At 41.3% G+C, this 24,868-nt stretch overlaps 1 protein-coding gene across 14 annotated transcripts in view; it reads right to left on the bottom strand.

Annotated features, from left to right (window-relative positions):
* Positions 1-24,868, bottom strand: part of LIMCH1 (LIM and calponin homology domains 1) — a 315,721-nt gene that overhangs the window by 15,913 nt on the left and 274,940 nt on the right. For 9 of the 14 annotated variants that reach the window (XM_045833959.1, XM_045833961.1, XM_045833965.1 and 6 more), the window contains 8 exons: positions 19,758-19,848; positions 18,549-18,712; positions 14,867-14,972; positions 10,689-10,729; positions 6,650-6,730; positions 3,281-3,373; positions 1,681-1,785; positions 665-792 (listed from right to left, as the gene is read on the bottom strand). In XM_045833959.1, coding sequence (XP_045689915.1) covers positions 665-792; positions 1,681-1,785; positions 3,281-3,373; positions 6,650-6,730; positions 10,689-10,729; positions 14,867-14,972; positions 18,549-18,712; positions 19,758-19,848 — 809 coding nt within the window. Of the gene's footprint in view, positions 1-664; positions 793-1,680; positions 1,786-3,280; positions 3,374-6,649; positions 6,734-10,688; positions 10,730-11,419; positions 11,495-14,866; positions 14,973-18,548; positions 18,713-19,757; positions 19,849-24,868 lie in introns of all 14 variants that reach the window. The other 5 variants (XM_045833958.1, XM_045833960.1, XM_045833964.1 and 2 more) reach the window with 2 other exon arrangements.

Genomic DNA, 24,868 nt, shown 5'->3' with positions numbered 1-24,868 from the left:
GGTGGCAGAGCCTCCTGGGTCTCTGTGAGTCCCTTCTAGGTCAGGTGTGGGGTGGCAGTGATAAACCCTCGATATCTCCTAGCTACAACCATGTTCTGTCCTGTCTGAGCTAGCTCTGAATGTGGCAGGTACTTCTGGGGGCCCTGTTCTGACATCCCATGGGACAGACTGGACCCCATGAGTGGGGTGATTACCTACAAACAATCAATTTGTCGGTTATTCATTATATTATCACAGAAGAGTAAATGTGGCTTTTCATGGCTCAGAGGATACTGATGACGTTCAGGCCCACAGTAGAACCACTGGGGATGGGACCCCAGCGCATCATCCCAACCTCTGTTCCTCCGACACATCAACCACTTCAGCTGAGTGATGTTTAGGTTTGGGGCTTTGAATTGATCCCATGCTCCTTTTCTAATCTCTACTGTCTCCCCTTAGTTAAAAGAGGTTTTGCCTGTTTAAAAATAAGGCTATTTATATTCAGTAGCACAGAGATACTGACTTCAGAGTTAGCAGAATGTATCCAGGCAATATGTAATGTATTACTGGAATGATCACTTCAAGGCCGAATGTGATCTGCATTAGCAATGAGTACTCTTCCTGGGAGAGAACAGGCGGAGCCTGGTTCTGCACATTGAGACGGACGGCCTGGTGTGGCTCATACCTTCCCTTTTCCTCCAGTGGCTCGCTTTCGCTAGCCCTCAGCAACAAGTCCTGGTTGTCCCCCTGGAATGGTGTCTTCTGTCTTGTGTCTTGTTCTCTTTCACGACAGTTTTCCTGGTCCATCTTATTCTAATGGGGCAAACAAGGATACTCTTAAATATAATTTTTGAACCCACTGGACAACACTTATCTCTGGCTAGGGGATAGTTGAAGCTTTTTTTTTCCAATCACATCACCTACAATTTAAAGAACAGCTGTTCAAATTAATTGAATAGTAACTGAGTTCTAATGATTTAAAATAAACATATAATTGGGATTTCTCTCAAAAGTCATCACAAAAGGGAGTTGGTTAGAAAACCCACCATCCAAAATTGAACGTCATAGAACTGCTCATTTCAGGACAAATGGCTTTCTAGTGCCCACCAGTTGTCTTTTTTTAATGCAGATTATGGGCTATGCAGGGTTTGGTATAACTTCTGTCCACTACCTTCGTGGCCATATTTGGAGGATATAGGGGTAGACTGGTCTTTCTGGGCTCTCTCCAGCCGTGGAAGACACATGTAAACCTCATGGGCAATTTTAAGGGTGCGTTAGAAGCAACCTGAATGGAGGCTGGTGGAGAGCCTACTGTTGGCATCCTGCTGCTGCCATCCAGTGCAAAGGGACGTGTGTCACGGCAGAGAGGAATGCTCGCCTGTTGAATGAATGAATGATGAGCAGTAAGAGGGACATTCCAGCACATGGCTCATGAATCAGGCAGGACCTTGCCAGCCAGTGCAGAGAGACTTGGTTGCGAGCCTGTGGGGGCAGACCTGGCCTCGGTCATGACTGCACTGCTCCTTGAGAAATGACTCTAGGATTTGGCCATGGCAGGGACAGTACCCAGGGGCACAATGGCCATGTGGTAGCTGATGTGATTCTAGGGAAATAGCCAGTCCTGGATTTAAACTTGTGGAAAACTTGGCCTTGTGGGTTGGTGCTTCTCTTTACCAAAGCGCTTTGAATCGATGGCCTTACCGCTGTGCCGCTGCCTTCCGTCACGGAGGAGGATGTGGACAGCTGGTCTGCAGAAGTCGAGGAAATAGTAAACGGGACCACAGTGTCTTCAATTATTTTGCGCTCCTAAGAGGAAGAACAGGAATTAATGAAAGGGAAAAAAATCAAACATGACATTTGTCAAGAGAAAGATTTCATTAAGGAACTTTAGAAAAAAGACATCAGTATTATATATAAACAAGCAGGGCATTAAAAAAAGGTCTTATTTTCTAAATGCATGTAAATCAGATAATACTCTCTATGGATAATGATTTAGAAATTAGCATTTGATTTAATAGAAAAACAAAGTCTTCACAAATTAATTAGTCAGGGAGACTCAAGAAGCCTTATTAGAAATGCTACAGGGATTGGATTATGTACAAAAATTATTGTTGAAGATAAAATTCACAGTAATATTAATCATATATAAAATTTAAATAATATACATAAAATTTAGCTCCCCTCAAATTCTCTAGTGTGGTCTGGTCTGTTCACCTAAAAAAATGAAACATACAAAACCAAATATCCCTCTCCACCATTCCTTATCACTGTATTCACTATATGGCACCAAATCTCTTTACTGAATCTTTTTAGTAGCACGTAGTGATTGCAGTGGTACGGATTCTTTTGGCCTTAATGTCACAATTATCGTCATAAAATTAATTCATTACCAAATGTGCTTTCTCAAACACACTGTAAATAAAGTGATACTTTCATGTCATCTCTCTAAGATAAATTAAGAATCTGACTCTCTGACTAGAGATCAAATATAATCATATTGTCTCTTGACTGTAGGGGACCAGCTTGTTTTGGTCTGGCAAATGTGTCTCAGCTGTGTATGGAAAACCTACGGAAGCGAGGTGGTGGGCAGCAGCCAGACCTTCAAACCGAGTTTTCCCATGGGAATCAGGCCTAGAAAATGCATACAGACTGTTAGGGCTTGCTCTTGCTAAAACTCCATCACCCTGGTCTAAAACAACAAATGTGTATTGTCTATCTTCAAGGTATCTTCCAAAGCCTGTGTGAATTTTCCCAAGGACAGAGCTAATCAGCTCGCCGCCATTCCCTTCTGCATACTATTTTCATTTCCTTGATTGTGCTGAAAATGTAGACAATAATATTCTATGTGATAATAAATCCTTCTTTGATATAAAATCCGAGAAAAACAATAAAAGCCTGTCAAGGCAAGGATTGGGAGGCTCTCCTCTTGAGAGAGTGGCTGAGACACTCAGAGGCACTCTCCCCTTGAGGGAGTAGCCATTCTGTCCCCCTTTTCTCCACAGGACTGCTGTCTCCTGTGCATTTATTCTCGTCTTCAGTCACAACAGACGGACTCTGCTGGCCAGAGTCTGCCACACTTGACCATGACTCAACACACCCTTATCACAAACTAAACTGGGGGGACTTGTGGTCTTTTAGTACCTACAGGATATGACTCCTTTGAAGAGGATGACAGGCTCTGCTTGAATAAGGAGAATCGGACACGGCCGCAGGCACACACATACCACAGACATGAAAATTATGGATTGACTTTGAGGAAACAGGACCACAAGGTCCAAGTTGTTTCTTGGAAATTTCCTACCTCCTCGTAGTATCTGCGTTCTTCCTCTTCCACTTCCTTTTGGGCCTTTTCCCACTCTTCTTTCAGCTTGTCCTGCTCCTTCTGGTATCTCTCCTGTTACAGAATTTCCAGAGACTGTTCTGAACTCACCGTGGCATGCCTCACTGGGCTTTCTCCCCCTCTAAACCACCATCTATCATGTGTTGTGAGACCATCTCCTTGTTGTAACATTTGGAATCTAATCCCCACCTGCAGCACAAGGGAAGTACTATTCTATGGTGCTCCAACATGTTAGGGACCTAAAAACCCAAAGGAGAACGGTGCAGAGTGGGGCAAAAAAAAGCGTAGGTTTACAGTTGTTTGTATGGAAAATAATACAATAACTAATAAATAATAATATAAGAATAAACTGTTTTTGCGTACTCATAACTATACACCTACTTTTGCCCTGTCCTGTCTTTTCCGTTGTTGTTTTATAGAATTGTTGTTCGCATATATGAGTAGGCAGTGCTTACAAAAAGAGGAAAGAGGGGCCCTGGCTGGCATAGCTCAGTGGATTGAGCTCGGGCTGCGAACCAAAGTGTAGCAGGTTCGATTCCCAGTCAGGGTACATGCCTGGCTTGCAGGCCATGACCCCCAGCAAGTGCACATTGATGTTTCTCTCTCTTTCTATCTCCCTCCCTTCCCTCTCTAAAAATAAATAAACAAAATCTTTAAAAAAAAAAGAGGAAAGAGGAAAAGAGTGAAAGATTCTAAAATCTTCCTTCATGTGGTTTTTGCTGTAGGAGGTAGGCTAAACCAATAGTTTGCTTTTTACTGGGCCTTTCAGAGATGAGTTTTGCCATTCCGTTAATAGAAATATGTTTGCTGCTGGCAGCGTTTAATAAAAGATAAAAAAAAAACCCAACCTTGCAGAAAGGTCCAAAGTGGACAAGATGATAATTAGCTGAGTAGCTGAATTACTCTTTGCTTGTAGTCATTCTACCCAAATGGAATCTCCCTAGCTTTAAGTAACTTCTGAATTAAGAGTAGCTTTTTAAACAGTCCATTAGAAGGCTTCAATACCAGAAGTGCCATTACTGTTTCCAGAAATAATACGACACTAGTCACCACTTCAGGGGAAAAAGAATAAAATACTCTGAATAAGAACGGCTTTCAAAATGTGCCTGGAGTTCCTGACAGCTGCCTAGAAGAAGTGAATAAATGGAGATTAAAATTAATGCCTACAATGAGAACTGACACCCCTGGAAGCCTTGGGAACGGCATCCCCGAGTGACAGAGAGAGAGACGGAGGGATCACCGAACTGTACAACACACAGCCGACTATTTCAGGCTAATTATTGTCAGTCCTCTCTCTGAGGCTAAAAGAGGTCTGTGCCTTTTTTTTTTAATCTTCCCGGGAGGCACTGAGGGCTCCTCCAGGTCTCGCCTGTTATGTCATTATCTTAGGAGCAAAAGGGCTTCCTTGGGATTGTCTAGAGTCTGGTTTCTTATGAATGTTCCGGCAAAACCATGGCTGCTCAACCCACCCCAGGCTTTTCATTCCAGGTGAGAATATTGTTATCAAAACCTAGTACTGCAGCGAGGGACTTCAGGGGCTTTTCAAGGAGAGAAAACGAACCTCAAAGCTTCACAAAAGCTAAAACCCAGGCACAGCATTTTAGGTTTACTGGTCCTAGAAGCTCCTGTCTGTCCGCGCTCCCGTCACCAAGAAGATGTGCCGAGAATGGAAGCGGAGGGAGTGAAAGGTGCGCATCTGCCCCCTCCCTTCTCCCCACAGACACCCTTCCCACGCCGGACCCCACCTCGGTGGGACAGGAACAAGATGTACGCCTGTGTCGGTAACTGTGGTCACCTTTCAGGGTGCAACAGACAGAGTGCCATCACGGAAGGCACACTTGCCTGATGTCTTTACTCTGTGGTGCTTCTGACTGCTGGCGGTTCACCACTGAGCCGGAAAAAGGGCGTCTGGTTTTCAGACCAGCAGATGGCCAGGGCTGGTCTGGGGTCTCCCAAAGGACACAAAAATCCCAACAGCTCCCAGACTTTGTTGAATCTGGTCATTACTAACGTTTTGATATTGAAGATTTACCTCTACGCAATTTTGAAGCATCAAATTTAACCGGCAGACCTAAAGCATATGGTTAGCTGTCTAAACTGACCCCTGCAACCCACCCCTGGGAATTAAGCCAGAAGGATTAGAACAAAAAGATTTTTTAAAAAAGTAAAATAAACTCACATTAAGCATTGCTTTCTATACAGCAGCAGAAAGCCATCAAAATTAATGAGATTTAAATTTCTTATTTATTATTTATTTAAACTTCTTAATATTATTTTGGCAAAATTGGTACTATTGGGGGTATAATGGCAAGAACCTGAGGTTGTTCTTTTAAGACTTTATTTATTTACTTTTAGAGAGAGGAGAAGGGAGGGAGAAAGAGAGGAAGAGAAAGATCGATGTGAGAAAGAAACACCCATTGGTTGCCTCTCGCACATGCTCTGACCGGAGACCTGGAGTACAATGCAGGCGTGTGCCCTGACCAGGAGCAGAACCGGTGACCTCTCACTTTGCAGGATGGCACCCAACCCTCTGAGCCATGCTGGTCAGGGCATGAAAAGAACATGAGTTTTAAAGTCATCCAGTCTTAGATTTGAAACCAGGCGCAACCCTTGTTAGCTGTGTGACTTTGGCCAATTAATTTAACTTCTTTGAGCCTTAGCTTCTTCAATTGCAAAGTTGGGCTAATAAGACATACTTTGAAGAGTTTTATGAGAATTAAATCAGATAAACTATGTCAAAAACCACCACAGTTCCTGGCACATCCCAAGTACACAGCATAGGTTAGTTTCTAAGGTTATTAGGTAACTTTTTGAAGTCCCGTTACTCCACAAAAGAGGCCTAAAATGACAAGGAACATGGCACATTTCCTCCCAGAATTTTCTAGAATTGACAATTAGCAGCTTTTACTCAGAGGGAGCAAACATTTCTACTTAAGAAGCAAGAAAGCCAGGCCAAATTTTATTTCACATGCACGCTTTCAAAAGGCTTTTTGACAATTCATTCCCACTGCTACTGGGACGGGATTTCATTGGCGGCTGAGGAGGTGGTGAGCACCTGACTCGGCCCTTCGTCAATACCCAGAGGTTTGAAAGGGTTTTTTTTAAGTGAAATGCATTTTCCTTGTGTTCATGTCATTGCAACCTCTGGCAGGAGGAGTTAGACGTGGGCATTATGTCACATGGACACAAAGGAACTCGCAGCCTCATTGACTTCTGAGAAGAAATCAATTTCATGTGTTTCCTGGGCTAAAAGTCTATTTAATACAACAGGAATCAGGAGAGCGTCGTCTGAAAGAAAAAAAAAAAAGGCAGCAAACCCAGCCGTCCTACCTGGAGCAAACGTTCCTGCTCCTGTTGCCATTTTTCCTGTCGCCTGCGCTCCTCTTCCGGGTCCCACGCCCAGAACTTAAACTGCTTAGAAAATAAAAACGTGATCAGAATCGAGCCATGTCCTCAAGGCCTGGCCAGGGAAAGGGACACAGTTGGCCTGCGGGCTGGCACTTGTATGGACACGCAGAGGCAGAAGCCTTCACGTATATTCATGTATCCATGTTGGCTGCAACCACTTTTTAATCTTAGTCCCTCTTTGGTTTACTTCCAAGAGGCTGATAGGATTCTTTGAACCTTTCTGGAGCTAATGAAAACACGAAGTAATTAGTCCCTGGCATGGGCAGGCTTTTGCTTAATTTCTTTTAGAAGTGATTTCTTAAATGTATTCACGCTCTGGTGTGTAAGATACTCATTCTGCATATTGATCCTGGGTCCAAGCAAATGGGAATGCTTATTTCAGCAGAACTGCATTTCGTAAGAAGCGATGCTCGCTGCACTGTAGAACTATGTCATCTTTTGTACTGCTCTTGCTTTCCACACCGGCCTTCTCCGAAGTGGGTCATTTAACTCACCACCGCCCACCAGCATCGCCTGATGTTGGGGCAACGGGGGAGTCCCTGCTCTGGGACCCACACATGTAACAAACATTCAAACCCAAGGCTTTTTATTGCCTTTTAAGAAAAGTTTTTGTTAGGGAAGGGAGGTGGGGATGGCTGGGGTGGGGGTGGTGATGGTGGAGAGTAAATGCAGACAACCATACTTGAACAACAATAAAATAAATTAAAAAAAGAAAGAAAGAAAGGTTTTTGTGAGTGTGGGAACTGAGTCAGTCCATGGAAATACAGGGATAAAAATGTGAGTCCAAGTGGGCACCCAGGCCACGGGGTGTATGATTGAGAGGGTCCGAGGGAAATCCCAGTGGGTTTCCCTGGGAAACCAGCAAAAGGGGGGGCTGCTGGGTTTAAAGTTGGCCTCCCCTATCACTGGGAGTAAGGGCTGAGGCATATCAGGTTCCCCAATAACTGTACTTCCTACTTCCCCCCAATGGGATAATTTTGAGAGACACTTAGAACTGCCTGGGAATCCTGAAAGAAAAAGTAAGGGGGGGTGGGGGAGTTGGGGAGAAAGGGGAGAGCCTGGGGTGAGGTGGGGCCAGGGAGAATAGACCTACCCTGGCTGCCTGGGTAGCTAGCTAGACAGAGGCAGTCGGGTCCATGGTTTAGATGGGTCCAGTTACTGCCCTGGATACCTGGGTGATCCCCCCTTCCACGCTGCCCTGCCTCCCATAGACCCGCACGACACTCAGGTGTGTGACCCTAAGGCTGGCATCTCCAGGATGGGAATGCAGGCCGGGCCATGAGTGTTGCTTGATCTATAACTTTATAAATATTTATAACTTTAGTATATTTAGACATATGATTGGAACTCTTGCTGTGGTTCCTGCAAATGTTGGGATGGCCACAGAACATCACAGAAAGGAGGCAGACGACGTGGGGAAATGTACTTCCTCTACACCCCTCTTGGGAGTCACGCTGCACATCAGCGGACTACCGGCTCCCACAAGCTGTGCAGGGCAAAAACCATTCACTGGATATAACCCAAAGTTAATCAAACTGCCTTGGATGACCAGAAAATATCATCCAGATGTGAATGCCAGATGGGACATTCTAATGGATTAATAATGTTGGACATTGGCTCTACCAGGCATTTTCCAGAGACCTGCAAGCAGTTGAAATGTTCAGAACCTCAGGAGCACGGCCTTTCTTTGTGTTTTGAGGAAAAAGGGTGTGGTGTGTGAATAAAGCCATCAGGAGCCCAATGGGGAAAAGCCTAGTAGGAAAATAAAAGAAACAATCAGGACTTATTTAATTTTCAGATGTCTGGAGGTACTCATTGCAGGGACAAGTCAAGTAAGGAGGAAGCAGGTCGGAGGAGGAGGTGTAGGGCAGGGGATTTAAGCTCAGAAGATTATTTGTTAACGAGCAAGAGAGAAAAACAATAAGCATTTTCAGAGGAAGATACCGGTGTAATAAACAAGAGGGGAAGAACAGTGATCATTTCCTTGGCAATTATTTGCTGAGCACTTAATATGGGCCAGGTGGGGATACCAGCTGGCGAAGAGTCTCAGCACTGTGGAGCTTACAATGACTGAGTGTGAGTGTGAGTGTGTGTGTGGTATGAGAGGGGTGGGGCTGTACGACCAGATACATAAATGATCACCAGAAGACAGTGGGAAAACCACCATAAAAGAGATATAAGAGGTGCCGGAGAAAGTTGGAATAGAGAGCCTTTAGCCCACGGTGTGCCATTTATAATTTGCTTTTTTATAGATCGGTGTCTGTCTTTGTGTTAGGGGTTACTCAAGGGCAGGGAGGGCCCTTTATCCCCCAAGTATGCCGAGACTTACATTGTTAAGCCTTCCATAAATATTTGCTGAATAAATGAATGGACTCCATGCTGGGTGATGCATCTCCTCTTCTCTCATTCATAGACCATGACCCTGTAGCTTAAGGCCACTCCAAGTCTGACCAAAAATGGCTGAGTTTGCTGAGGTCCGCATAATCAAATGCATACTTTCTCTTTTTCCTCTCTTTTCTTCCTTCCTTCCTTCTTTCTTTTTTTTTTTTTGAAAATTCTTTTACTTTTCTATTCTATGAAGAACTATTTATCACCAAAAGAATTTCGAATTTGGGTAGGTATTTCCGGATAAGAATGCACTTATAATAGGTCAGTAACCTGTCTTTTCTTGTTTTGTTTTGCATAAACAGAAATAAGAATGTTTCTTTTTAGGGCACCCTTCCTCTCCACCCCTGACCAGGGGGTAGAACAACAATGTGACATTGTTGTTCTGATGTGATTTTAAACGAGAACTGGCCTGTGACATGAATGCCTGCTGGGGGTCCTTCTGGGGTTCCCCGCCCCTGTGGCAGTACCCAGCTTCCCAGGAAACTCAAGATTCCCAGTATTGGTTGAGATGGAGCCTCCACAAATGCTGCTATTTCTGGAATGTGCCTGGAGATATTGAGGGTTACGTGACACCTGGGCCCCTTCTCCATTCTGCACAGACACTTAGGAATTCCCAGAGTGAGGCAATTTACTTCTAGGTAAGAACTGGTACTGGCCATGGCGGGCTTCTTGGAGGAGCCACTGGGGACGATTTGTTGATGTATTGGGTACTGTGCTAGGGACTTCTGAGTAATTACTTCAGTTAAGGCTCACAACACCCTGAAAGAAAGGTATTATCTCATTGTACAGTCAAGGAAGATGAGGCTCAGAGAAGGTATGTAAACCTCCAGGGTCCTACTGTTAGTCAGTCTGGAATCAGAAGCACAACAGTGGTTATGCGGCTGCACCCCACCGGCTCTGCGCTGCAGCTGATGGTCCCGCAGAGGAATTGTGCAGATCTGCTGGGAACGCCAGGGTTGGACAGGCATGACGGGCTCAGAGCAGCGCATGTGCAGTTTAGAGAAGAGCCAGGTCAGCCGACAGTGTGTTCAGGTAAAATTGAGCCGCGTGGAATTTGACAGCGTCACGTGTCTTGACATTTTAATTAGCAAATGCTTTTTTACTTCGTTGAAATAAAAAATCAAAAACTAAATGTACGGTTACTGTCATTCAAAGTACCGACTGTCACAAGAGGTGGGGCAAAGACGTCCTGGGTCTCCTGGAAGGAGCGCAGGCGGGGCCTTGCTGCCAACACGCACTGCGCTGAAGTATCGTCCTCAATTAGAAAATGACTTTGCGTGCGTACAGAAGGAGCATATTTTAATACTAATTCCTATTGTCACATGCATTTTAATTGCTACCTTCACATTTTACTTTCCTGACTCCCCATTATGTTTCCAGATCACGACTACACATAATGATAACCCACATCTTCATAATTCACCTGGCAGCATTATACGTGACTTCCAATTATTCTTGTACAGTCAATTGTTTGAAGCCCGTTTTTGACCGAACCCTCTTTCAGTGAACCCAATACCCTGTAATTAAAGTCACACTAAACGTATGACCTTATTCCTTAAAATGAGTTACTTACAGGTGTAGTTGCAGGTGACTTTTCACTGTTTGGAGAATCCACTGTACAGAAAGAAAGGGAAAAAAGGATCACAATGTGAGTAGCTTCCTACTGTGTTTCTCTTTGATCCTCTCAGTGGAGTGTGGTTCCCGTGTCAGCTTCAGACCATTTTTTGTAAGCCAAGAGCATTAGAAAATTATCATAAAGCAGACCCCTGAAGCAGCTGGTACCCATCACCAAAAGTAGTCACAACCAGTGTAATATGGTTGAACACATCAATTAGCACCAAGTACTAGACTAGAGGAAGGAAGCAAAATCTAATCCTACAGGTGCTGGTTTTTGATGCACCTTGTATTCTGGCTTGATTGACAGTTCCCTCACTCTCTGACATGGAGAAATATCGTACAGAGAGAGGCCAGATGTCACCCAGGAAGTAAAGAGAGTGACACAGTTAACAAGAGAACCATGTTCCTGGTAAACACTTCTAATCTCTGTTTTTAAAAAAGAGGACAATAATAAAGAATATTATTATTTCTTTGGATTTTCAAAATCAAAGTAAAATTCTGGGAATTTCCCCCCAATTTTAGTATAACTGGTACTGGTATCAAAGAACCAGCTCTTTGCTAACTGTGTGCCAGAAATAAGCATTTTTTTTCTGAAATCAGGAGTGAAGAAAAATCCCAAACATTATTGGTTGCCGGCAACATGGATTTTTGCACAAGAGGAAGACAGCTAGCCAGTACGCATTTTACCTGACTGGGAGAAAAACTGGGAGCGTCGCCAAGAGTTCTGAACTCTAAGCGGAACACTGGCAGTGCCAGGAGACTCTAGATCAGATGGCAGAACAGAACAAACAGAAAATCATGAAAATGAGGCTGAGTTACACAGAACCACGCTCTCATGTCCCAGGTCTGGCTACACAAGCACTGAGAGTAGAAGAATCTAGAGTGTAAAATATCTCAATAAAACTCATCCAAAACCTGAAGACATGGACAAAAAGTCAACAGAAACGAGACAGTTTATGCTGCTGTCTGTCTTCTTTGGTGTTAGGTGAAACCTGATAGGCTCATATCTAATGGTGATATCATTAAAATGTTGCATCTCCAAATAAGATGATACTCTGTGAAAGAGCAAAATGCACAGTTTTGCATTGCTGTTGGAGAACACTACAAAAATGTAAGGCAGCTGAGATGAGTTCAGTTGTCGCTTTATACACTTTATAAAGGTTGAGTATGGAAGTCTATGGCGATAGTTAAATGTGTGGAACCAAAGGGCGTGTGTGTCTAAGTGCCGTGTGATGGACTCAAGCAGACAAAGGAGCTCCTTCACATCCTTACACTAAGCACCGTGCCTATCTGCCATCATTCTCAGTGCAAATAAAGACATCAGTTTCTGAGATGTGCACATATTTTCCTGAAATACCAATTGGAGATACCTTTCTACTGTTGGGAGACAGCTGAGAAAAGGAAATCTGTGAACTTTAAATGCACATTATGCAGGTTTCCAGAGTATTTAAAGACTGTTTGTGCGTGTGTGTATGTTTAAGGGAAGTCGTGGAACACCGGTAGGGCCCGGCAGCAGACCTTCCGTGGCTCGCAGGGCCTGTCTACGAACAGGCAGCTCTAGGGCATCGGAGCAGCTAGCACTGTCTAGAGGAAGGAGTATCAGGTACGGCTCCAGGATTCCCTGTCCTGACCCTACATATCCTCTCGCTTGATGTGCAACCTCAAACTAGTCCCTTAAAGGAGCACTGACTCTTTATATCTGAGCAAAGTCCTAAACTTTCTCTGTCCCTCCAATTAAAGACAAATCATTTCTTTTAAGGTTACACTTATTACAGGCCTTGCTTCTTGAAAGACAGGAATTTATACACTCCAAACATGTATTATTGATTTTTTTATGTCTATCGGTGATGTCTTTGGAGCACAATTTAAACATACAAGGTATATTTCAAGTCAGTGGTCTTCCGAGTGTGCTCCCTGGATCTGTGGCCTCAGCATCCCACTGGGAAGTTGTTAGAAATGCAAATACTGTGGCCCCAGCCCAGACAAACTCAGTGAGACACTGGGGGTGGGGGTTGGGGCCAGGGGTAGGAGTAGCGATCTGTGCTTTAACCCATCCCACCCAGGTCATTGGTATACACTCATGTTTGAGAACTATTGCTTAAAGCCCTAGCTCCACAATATAAATACTTTCATTGTAAGGAAAACATTTAGAATAGTTCACTTCTGCCTGGCATTTCACTCTGTACTTCTATTGCCACTATTCTGTAACTGCTCGATGATTATTAGTGATTATTCTGGTGCAGGGGTTGAGGTAAACCTTTTCTTGTTGTTTATCTCACTTAATTCTTCCAATACCCCTACTGGACTGGTCCTATTATTATTTCCAGTTTACAGGTGACGATTAGAGATTAGGGAGAATTTGGTGGGTAAGAACTAGATGAGTAAGAATTAGAACCCAGATGTTCTGTCTCCAGAGCCTCAACAGTAAGTGCAGCTTCCATGAGCCAGAGTACGGAACAGGTGGATGTACACCAAATAGAATGTGGTCCTGAAGAACAGCTTTTGAAATGCTCCACTGCTACCAAATTTTATTTTCTCATCACTCAATTTAGATGTTGCATGAAATCCCTTATTCAACAGCATATTCTACAATCAAAGTGCTTTACGACAGACAATGGGATGTAAAAATAAATAGAAGACCACAAAACTAATCAATACGGCTTAACATACATGTATTTGCTCTCTACATTACTTATCTATACAATTGCAAAGTGCTAGAAATAGGGCATAATTTAAATTTCTCTAAATGTGACTGACTGCTGGCCCAATTAGAAGACTATTTTTGTCCATTTCCTTCAGAGCAGTAGGGCTGAAAATTCTAAAACAAATGTTTTGAAGACAGTATTGAACTTGCTTCCTCATTAAAAAACTAATGCTCCTCGGAGCATGTATCAATTGCATTCCCTCCCAAGTACTTCCTGTTATGCAGAGAGAGCCCAACTTATCTCGTAGACATCACCAAAGGGTGACGGAAGCCACTCAGATTCTGCCCCAGATTGCTAGCTGACCCTCCTTTAAAGAAAAGTAAAAGTCAATCTCCAGCCACAGCGTATCTGTACCGTCCTCTCTGTGCTAAGGCTCATGAGTATGTAAAATGTACCAGGGAAAGTACATTAAAAAAGAAAAACAAGAAACCTTACAGTTTTTGCCTCCTAAAGTCTAGCTGTTTTCATATCTAGAGAGAGAACTCACACCAGTGAAGCCCAGTGATCTGTTCTGAAGAACAGTCTCTATAGATCATGGACTCCTTGGGACCCACCCCCCACTGTTCACACCCCTAAGGCTCTTTTTGGTGTGGTTGTGGGCATCCCGGTTTCTCACCAGGATAAAAAAAATTCAAGTTGGGGTCTTAAAGAGTACAGAGGTAAATGCACAACCTATACATGGGCCTAAAAGGTACTTGGGAGTTTGCAGTGGGTAGTGCCATTTAAAGACCTCCACAGGCCTGAACCTCCTATATTTCCAGAGGCTACCCTTCCACATGTTACACAGAACATAAGAGACATATTAAAATATATCCTCAGCATACATATGTATATATCTGCACATATATGTGTATAGACATAGAACTATTCTTGTTATAAAACTTTTTGGAAAGATTGAAGTTTTTGGTTATGAGCAATACATTTAATCTATGACTGGGAAAGACTTCTCAGGGCACACCCAGTGGTCACTCTGAAGTAAGAAGGTCTGACTTTCTTCTAAAGTCACTGTCAAGTGGATCTTTTATAAAGCCTGGATAATCAACAATTAACAACAAGTTGATATAATATTAAGATTATACATCTTCTGTTAAAGTTATTGATTTTATATTTTATATTTTTAAAAGCATTTTGGAGCCAATAAAATTATTTTAAGGTATCAATCACTTGTGTAGGCTTTATCGTGCCTATAGTGCCCGGATGACAAAATGACCTCGGCAGCTGGGGCTACTGGCGAGGCCAAATAGAGGGTGCGGCCCCGCAAGTCTATTCTGCAAGTTATTAATTCCGCCATCAAGGACTCTGGCCAACACTGTGGCTAAAGGGACTTCAACACAAAGGAGGTAATCTTCCTTCAAATCAGAGAATATTTTACTACAGATGGGCCCAGGAAAACATGCAGAACTAAAATAAAACATTTCCATCTCTTTACCTTGAGAACTGAGATTTGGCAAATGTAACTGGCTGGTTTCAGGCATTTTGTCCAGAAATGGAAACGTCAGGGTTGCTTCTGGTTCTGGAGATTTTGGCTTTACCACCTGGATCATGAGCAACAGACATAAACATGGCAAGTACTGTCCATTAATAAACATACAGGTGAAATCACACTAAAGAGTTCATGGCTATTGTATAAGTCAATAAGCCCCAACATTTAACTTGTAAATGGAGAATTTCCCCCATGGTCCTATCCCTCTTTGTATTTTTCTACTGTAATGCAGGTCAGTTTTTCAGAGAAACTGAAGGAGAGCATAAAGATTTGATGATCACTTTTCTCTAAACCCAGAAGATAGAATTCTGTCTTTAGAATTATATACCACTCTGTCTCATTTTCTCATTGATCAATCACATATTCTCTTCTTGATACTACATTATACTGAATTTATAATGTCAGGGTGTGAGATGTTCCATGTAAGATTTTCAAAACTCTTACTATGTGAGTATTAAATACTAAAGTAATATTTCCTTCTAATGGACACTATTTTTGAGATACTGCACATCGCTCCCAACACATTTATGCAAAGCACATTAAAGATAATATACTTTGCCTGTTGACATAAAAGCATTCTTTGTTATAAATAGCCATTACCAAACAACACCCCAGCAATGATGTCCTTTGGGGGTTTTTGAGGCATGGTAGATTACTTGTCCTATGGTAAATAGTTCTCAAATTACCGGCTTTGCAATTCTTATGTTTGCTTTGTAAAAATAGAATTTTCTTGCTATTGCTATTTAATTATATTTTGTTTTTCCTTAATCTTAATGGCCTTGGGTAGAAACAACTTCTATCTGATTTGTTGTTTCTCATCAACTGATCTCTGAAAGACCAGATTACCAAACTAACGTCTAGAATGAAAATCAGTCGACTCTGAGCACAGATCTGAATGAGGAGCAGGGCTACATCAGCTCACATCCTTTCAGCTGCCTACCGGACTTCCTCTCATTCACTCTGGCTGGTGGCTGTGTTCCCCACAAACTAATCTGACAGCCAATAAGGCAAGCGAGGTTATAGAGAGAGCACTTGTTTCATCATAAGTGGATCTATGATTCAGTCCTCAGGATGATTTAATGTCTAGAATTTCTTCTTGGCAGGATTCTATTTTTCCTGAAGAAAATACAGTTACTCACTTCATTCTGCATTATAAAGGTTAACGAGATGTCCAAATGAACTTCAGTGTTAATTAAACATGTAGCAAAGTGACAACCCTCCCCTCTTGACCTTATACCATTTCCTTTATACTCAAGTCTGATAAAAACACATCTCAGATAAGGCCCAGTTGTAAATGAAACAGTTCACAGTCAGCAGAAACGCTCAAAATGACCACTGTAAGAAAATCGACCACTGTCGATTTGTGTGCATGGAAACTTTGCAACACTCTCAAGTGAAGTCAGAAAAGAAAGGCAGTTGAGACCCCTGTGACCACCTACAGTGGGGGGGCAGAAATTCACGTGGTGTGAGAGAAGCTGTGGGCTCAAAGACCCACGATCACATGTCCTGATCAGCTCTTAGTTCTTAACCTGGAGTCCACATGACAGAATTCAGGGCCTGTGTGTACTTAGTACCACTTGATACCAAGGAAGACTGGGTAATTCTGTGTAGTTTATGTTTTAAAAATATTATTCTGAGAACAAGGTTTACCAGATGGCCAAAGCGTCCAAGGCCACTTTGCGTGAGCCTACATACAAGCGTGCACACAGTTAAGAGTCCCTGAGAATATTTTTTCCACAGAGTACATGTGATACTCCAAAGGTGGGTCACAGATGAGGTTTACAGATGAGGAATGCAGATAAATACATTCTAGTGACGGCATGCATTTTGTTTCATTGAAAAAGTTCTAGCATGAAAAAGAGTTTTCCTTTCAGTTTAGATTTAAATGGAACAAAATGTCAGTTGGGAAGAATGATAAACGATGGTTATAAGTGTAACACAGATAAAGCAAAACCTGCAAAGATAGGGAAGTCTGCCTGCCCCCAATGTTACTCAACATACAGCCTAGTTACTCTGCTCAGACCTCCAGAGCACTCTTTACATCCCTGTGTATGAAAGTGGGCAGCAGCTAGACTCTGACATTCACAAAAGGCATTAAGGCAACAGGTATTTCTGAGGCTTTATGAAGACACAACACTCTCACCTCCCGAAGGCCAGGCTCATGTCTTGTTCACTGGTGAATATCCAGTGTCTAATACAGTGCTTGGCACACAGTAGGTGCACAGCCTTCAGGTCTTATTTATTGACTAAATGATGGATGAACCAGATGTAGAAGTGGTAATTTTTTTACTCTAAAGTCAAATCCAAATTTAGGGTTAATTTTTAAAGTTGAAATACTACCACATGTATGATAGTATGCCTGCATGCAGCTCAGTGGTTCTCTCTCTATATCAGTGGCATGCTAGAATCACATGGGGAGCTGTTTAAAATACAAATGACTGGGCCCTGCCCCCTGGAATTCTGATTTATTTGAGCTGGATTGTGCTTGGTGTATTTTTAAATTCTAAGGGGTAGCCAAGGTTGAGAACAATTGATATAAAACATGAAGACTTTTGGGGTCTATGCCTGAAAACAAATCAAATTATTATGAAAAGGATGAGATTCCAAACAAAGAAAAAATTTAATCAAAACAACATGTTAAAACTCATTATATCAGCACAATAAGGTTCTAGTTTCCTTGTTGCTAAAATCTAGAGGCGTCAGAAGTATACTGCTATAAAATAGCTAAATATGGGAAAGAGAATCATTAGTAAGCTGAAAATAAGCAAGCTCACACTCATACACACAGACCACAGCCTAACTGCAAAGCTTTATAACTTATATGAACATCACATTAAAAAATATAGACAAGTGTTCATAATTAAAAACTGTTTCAAATAAAATTTAAAATATGTGGAAAAATACATATATACATATACAAATTATTACTAATAGAAAGGTAGGTTTCAGTGAGTTTTTCTTGCTCTTGCTCTATGTTTGCTTATTTATATGTCATTTAAAATAAATATACATATATTATGTGATAGATTTGTTACATATTTATGTATACATCACTATAAATACAAATTTAAAAAGTATATAGCTATAGACTGAATGTTTGTGGCCCCACCCAGATTCCTATGTTGAAATCCTAACCCCCAAGGTGATGGTGTTATAAGGGTGGGGTGATTAGGTCATGAGGGCAGAACCCTCAGGAGTGGGATTAGTGTCCTTATAAAAGAAAGCCCCGAGAGCTCCTCGCCCCTTCTGTCAAGTGAGAACACAGTGAGAGGATGTCCATCTGTGAACGAGGAAGGGGGTTCCCTCCAGACCCCAAAGCTGCCTTGACCCTGGACTTCCCAGCCTCCAGCACTGTGGGAGATGAATGTTGGTCGTTTGTAAACCACTCAGTCTATGGCATTCTGTTACAGCAGCCGCAGTGGACGAATACATCTTGCCATATGTATTTAAGTTACTTACAATGAACGTGGAGTACATTTGTATTTAGAAAAAACACAGGTTAAAGGTAGAAAACAGACAGGAAGAGAAAATAAATCTTCATTAGGAACAAGTGCCACAGCAGCACCCAGCTGACACGTGAGGCCACACTAATTTAAATTTAACTGCTTTGACCCACTACGTAATTCACCTTTTGTGACAGCACCAACTCCACCTTCCCACTCATTTCAGTGTCCGGTGTCTTTGGGTCCTCTTCTTCCGGCACATCGTTCTTCGGCTTGGGGCTGGAGGAGAACTCCACCAAGGCCACAGTCGGGCTGGATCGAGTCACAGTGGTTGTAAAATGCTGTGGCTCTGAAATGGAGGCACATGCAGAAACATAAAGAAGTGGAATTATTGTGTGATGAGACGTATAAAAGAGCCTAAGCTGCAAGAATTTGCCAGGCTTTTTCATGATATTATAAAAAAAATCAAGCACATAAAACACATCAAAGAATCCCACCGTCAAAAACTTAAGTTCCTAACAAGACTCGGAGCTGGCGTGTGAGTAACACTACAGGAAAACAATGCCGGCACGATACGCTATGATAGGTGGGTTGGGTGGATGAACACCTCCATGTGATTTCCATCCGGAGGCTGAGCCACAGCCTGACTCTTCCTCCTGTGTGTATGTCCTTTGTCTTCTTCGCATTTCCATCACTGAATGTGTTCGGAATGAACGTGTACACAGAATGCAAGGGAAACAAAGTGTTCTTTGACACATGGAAGAAGGATTGGGTACACTCTACAGTGGGTGGGAAAGTCACCACCTGTGGGGGTGTATCAAGATGAGGAGGGGTAATCCAGTTTGAAATTTTTAGGAATGGCGTTTCATGTATTCTAACAGGTCATTGAAAATGGAATTTTAACTTGGAATTAGAAGACAGTGAGAGACTTTTATGCTTATCAAGAGAAGAAATGTGTTGCAAATATTGAAAAACTAATTAATTCAGGAAACACTAGGTCTCTTCATAGTCACTGTCCATATTACTTTATTCTTTCAAACTATTCAACAGCTATATTATTTCAGTTTCTATTTTGTAATATATTTCTTATCTGTGACATATAGTGTTGTTACTCTATGTTAAAGTATGACCCTCAGTTATTATCATTACTTATTTGGGGCAATATAATCTTATTTATGATGATGGAGATTAAAAAAACAAAACAAAACAGAGCCAGGTAAATCCATCAGAATTCCCCTAGTAGCCTCTAGGTGGCAGCACAACCCCACCAGTTTTAGAATCTCATTTCCTTTCTGTTGCTCAGGAGCAATTCTTGAGTCTATTTCCATTATATCAACATCTTAAGAATTATCATGATTTATGGAACCTTAAAACTAGCCCGTTAGGAAACAAACCTGAGGAGGCAAGTTCTGTATTCCCTTTGTGTGGTTTTCCACCATCAGTCTTATCTTCTTGACTGTTCAGGTCAATATCCTCAGTGGTTGCCTGAAAAAAAGATTTTTATGTCCTCTTGAATAAATAATTCCTTTGAAGCTTCTATAAAGTAAAAGATTTCTTTCTTTCTTTTTTTTAAACAGTACTATTTAGGCCAACAAGGCAAGCTGCCTATAGGAATTCACTCTTTTGTGCTTCTCAGGCAGCTTTACAGTGAAGGGCAGGCTTTGCTGGAAGCAGACATCTAGTGAGGGAGAGGAGGGAGGCTGAACCAGCGGCACTTCCCACACCCACTAGCCACTTGCCCACACCCACCAGCCACCTTCCCACACCCCCTAGCCACCTGCCCACACCCTCTAGCCATCTGCCCACACCCTCTAGCTACCTGCCCACACCCCCTAGCCACCTGCCCACACCCTCTAGCCACCTGCCCACACCCACCAGCCACCTGCCCACACCCTCTAGCCACCTGCCCACACCCACCAGCCACCTGCCCACACCCTCTAGCCACCTGCCCACACCCTCTGGCTGCCTCAGATGCACATGCCCATTTTGTCCTTCCTTTTACCACCGAATTTTCAAAATCATAGTTGCCCCTACACACTTGCTTCCAGATGCCTTTAAAGGTGGCCTGGGGTCATATCGACAGTGGGGAAATGTTTTGCTCTTGTTGTTAAGATTACAAGTAACCTCCCAGTTGCTTGCCTTCAGCATAGATGCCTGTGGCTCTCAGCATTGTGGAATTTATTCCTGATGTTCCCTTCCTTCCTGGGCTCTCAACAACTCTGTTACTCGAGTTCTGATATTCTCATTCATTTTCTCTCTCTGGACTTCTACCAGTTCTTATTTCTTTTCTTTCCATAAAAATACAAGTGACTCCTAAAAACTTCCAACTATTTTTCCCCACCTGTGCTGAGTCACCCTCCAATGTAAAATATTGATTACTCCCTGGGGTTCTCCACTACGTTCTGTTTCCAATTGATGACTTGTACTTTCATCTCCTAACCCCGGAGTCCACCAAAGCTCTAGTTCGGCCAACCTACCATCACCGTCATGGTCAATGGCTCACCCTCAATGTTGGACTAAATGTTGCCCTCGGACAAGCCCCTCTGCCAAATCCAGTGCTTTCTGTCCTGGCATGAATTTCCCCCATTGCACAAATTAAACTTTGAAGTGTTTCCTGACTCAGGCCCCCTGAGTGCCCATCATCTGCCAAGTCCTGCCAAGGCTCTACCACAATAGTTTTTGAATCCGTCTCTTCCTTTCTGTTTTTGCAGCTAGAGGTGAACTTTGCCTTTGTTCCCTTGTTCTCCCACTGAGTTGGGATCTTGCCGTGGAACTCCCTTGGCACATCACCATGATGTCCACCTCTCTCAGTAGCACCGCGGCTTATCAGTGTGATGCTCATGCGCTTCTCCTGCAGCAGCACCGCGAGGGTGCCAGTTTGATGCTTGATGGAATTTACACCATCAAGAAAATGTGGAACAACCTAAATGTCCAACAATTGAGGAACGGCTGAATTAATTATTACTCTGTGTTCAAAACAGGAAATACCATGCCATCATAAAGGGGTGTTGCACAATAGTTAATGATATGTGAAAATATTTATTATCTAATGTTAGGTTAAAAAATGTAAACTGTATATTCAATATGATGCCTGTATACATAAGATTTTATATATGCTATATGAATGCACACATATTTCCATTAGTACATATATAAGACAGTAAGGAAACATTAAAATGTTAATAGTGATTATTTTTAATGTGCTTAAATTTTGGATGACTTTTTCAAATAAATTTTCTGTATTCTGAAATATTCTACAATGACTACGTATTGCTTCTATAATCATAAAATAAAATCAACGTACTTTTACATTATCTTTTGTTGGGAGCCAATTGACTCCAGAGTGAATTCCAAAATTCTCCCACTGATATTACAGTATTTGCATGATATAAGTAAATGATAGTCGAATTAAATACTTGCTAAAATACACCTCCACAACCAAAGAGGACAAGTTAATGACTGTCATGTTTGTTAGTAATAGTGTTTTATTATAAAAGGCCAGAGTTGAAATTGTAAAGTGTGAATAAAATATTTTATAAATCTTAAAAGGTTTTAAGATAAGGACTAGAATTGGTTTCAGATAAGGCACTATTAAATACTTTATAAAATATCCCCATGGGATCTCAAGAAGCTTTGGATTTATTGATTTCTCATAAGTATATACCTTTTACCTATAAATCAAATTTTGCCTTTCAAGCAGCCAAAATAAAAGCTCTTCAAAGTTAACACATTGGGTCCTGACCAGTGTGGCTCAGTTGGTTGGAGGCTCATCCCATAACCTGAAAGGCTGTGGGTCTCATTCTTAGTCAGGGCACACGCCTAGATTGTGTGCCTGGTAGGGGTGCTTATGAAAAGGCAACCAGTCTCTCTCTTTCTCCTTCCCTGACCCTCTCTCATGTGGGCATGTCCTCAAGTGAAGATAAAAAAAAGTTAATGTGTTGGTGGAAATGGTCATTAATTTTTTTTAGAAAGTAAAACTTTATGCAAGGATGAAAGTATGGTTCAACATATATAAATCAATAAATGTGATATACAATATTAATAGAATGAAAAATAAAAATCATATGATCATATCAATAGATGTAGAAAAGGCATTTGACAAAATTTAACATCCTTTCATGTAAAAACTCTCAACAAATTAGGTATAGAAGAATGTACCTAAATATTATAGACTATAAAAATTGTACCTCAACAAATTAGATATAGAAAAATGTACCTAAACCTCATAAGCTCACAACTAACATAACACTTAATGATGAAAAGGTAGAAGCCTTTTCCTCTAAAATCAGAAACAAGACAAGGGTGCCCATACTCACAACTTCTATTCAACATAGTACTGGAAGTGCTAGCCAGAGCAATGAGGCAAAAAATCAATCAAACAACCAATCAATCAATGCATTTGAATTAGAAAGGAAGAAGTAAAATTGTTTCTGTTTGTAGAGGACATAATCTTATATAAAGAAAACCCTAAAGACTGTACTCCCCCCCCAAAAAAAAACCCTGTTAAAACAAGTAAATGAATTAAGTTGCAGGATATAAAATCAATATACAAATATCTAAAAAGGAAATTAAGGAAACAATCCCATTTATAATAGCATTAAAAAGAATAAAATACTTAAGAATAAATTTAACAAGGGAGGTAGAAGATCTGTATAATGAAACTATGAAACTTTGATGAAAGAAATTGAAAAAAAAGAAGTAAATGAAAAGATATCCTGTGTTCATATATTGAACAAATTAGTATTGTTAAAATGTTCAAACTACTCAAAAACAGTCTATAGATTCAGTGTAATCCCTATCAAAATTCCAATGATACTTTTCACAGAATGGGAAGAAAGAAATCTTAAATTACAAAAGACCCCAAATAGATAAAGCAATCTTGAGCTAGAAGAACAAAGCTGGAGACACCGCAGTTCCTGACTTCAAACTATACTATCAAGCTATAGTAACCAACACAGTACAGTGCTAGTATAAAAACAGACGCATAGATCAGTAGAACAGAATACAGAGTAGAATGGTAGTTACCAGACCTGGGGTACAGGAAGAAAGGCGGAGGGAGTAGAATGGTAATTGTCAGGGTCTGGGAAAGAGGGTGACAGCCATTTTTTAAGGGTTAGAGAACTTCCGTATGCAAGATGACAAGAGTTCAGGAGATGGGCGGTGGTGACGGTTGCACAAAAATACGAATGACTTGATGCCGCTGAATGTACACTTCACAATGCTTCAGATAATACACTTTGCTATGTGCATTTTACCACAATAAAAATATTAGGAAAAAACACTGTTAAAAATAAAAATTATTTGCAAATGTTTAAGTTAAAAAATACACAAATAACATTAAATAACATCCTCTTCAAGCTTCTAAAAGACTTTACACAGCATCTAATGGCAGAAAGGGGTCTTTTGGAAGATGGGGTAGTTTTGAAATCTTCATAATTAGATGGGCATTTTCTAATGATGGATAACATGTACCAATTCTGAAAGAACATGATATTAAATTAAAATGCACTTTTAAAACCCTAGGCAGGAAATAAAAATTACATTTATATTATTTAATAGATTTTATAACTTTCTAACATATCAACAAGCCTGAACTGAATCCTTTTAAGAGATTTAAAGAGTGAAAATAGTTAAATACACTGAAGATTCTCCTTTTTAAATTATATATATATGTTGTATATGTGTGTTCACAGTTTTATATTAATGACTGATACGACAGTATCATTTGAAGATTACAAAAGATAGTAGCAGTTGAGCATTACAAAATAATAAGTTGGGTTCTTTAAGTTAAATTGCTCCTCCACATACAGAAATTTCAATATATGGTAGTATTTTATGTTTTATGATTTAATATATAAAATATGGTCAGAAATATTGATTTTTAGGTTTCCCCCCCAAATTGGATTAGGCTATAGAAAGCCATCTGAGGTTGGGAAACAAATCTGCAGTTAACTATTGAGAGCTCTGGTGTTTCCAATTATTAGAAGTAACATGAATAACCACAAAAACCCAGGCCCACAATGAACAACAACAAAAAGAAGCACGTGCTTTATTAAATCTCGGATGCCACCAATATTAGGTTGTGTTATTTTAGGCGCTACTAAGAAAGAAGACACACTGTCTGTTAGAGATGACTGACTACTGAGTATTAGACATCCGGTCTAGAGTTGCTCAAAGGTGGAGAGTGCGCCTATTGGAATCAGTAAAATAAGACAACTCAAGTCCTTCAGATATCATTTATAATTTGAAGGAGACAAAATCCTCAAGCACAACTTCACTGAGAATTATTTTGCTCGCACATCACATTCCAGAAATATTTTACTTACGTGAGACTAATGGAAAACTTCCACTTTCAAGAATTCTCATTCATTTCTGAATGCATTTCTATACGGCTTAACACTCAGACACTGAGCTCCCAGATGCCCCGATTTATCCTCCCTTAAAGTGATGCTTTCGAGGTTTCGTCCTTTGGCTATCGTAGCCGTGATCAACATGTCCAGCATTT

Source organism: Phyllostomus hastatus, unplaced genomic scaffold (genome assembly GCF_019186645.2).
Source record: "Phyllostomus hastatus isolate PE091 unplaced genomic scaffold, TTU_PhHast_1.1 phas_contig_196, whole genome shotgun sequence".
Classification (NCBI taxonomy): domain Eukaryota; kingdom Metazoa; phylum Chordata; class Mammalia; order Chiroptera; family Phyllostomidae; genus Phyllostomus; species Phyllostomus hastatus.
Note: the sequence above shows the minus strand (reverse complement) of the source record. Positions and strands in the feature narration are given on the sequence as shown.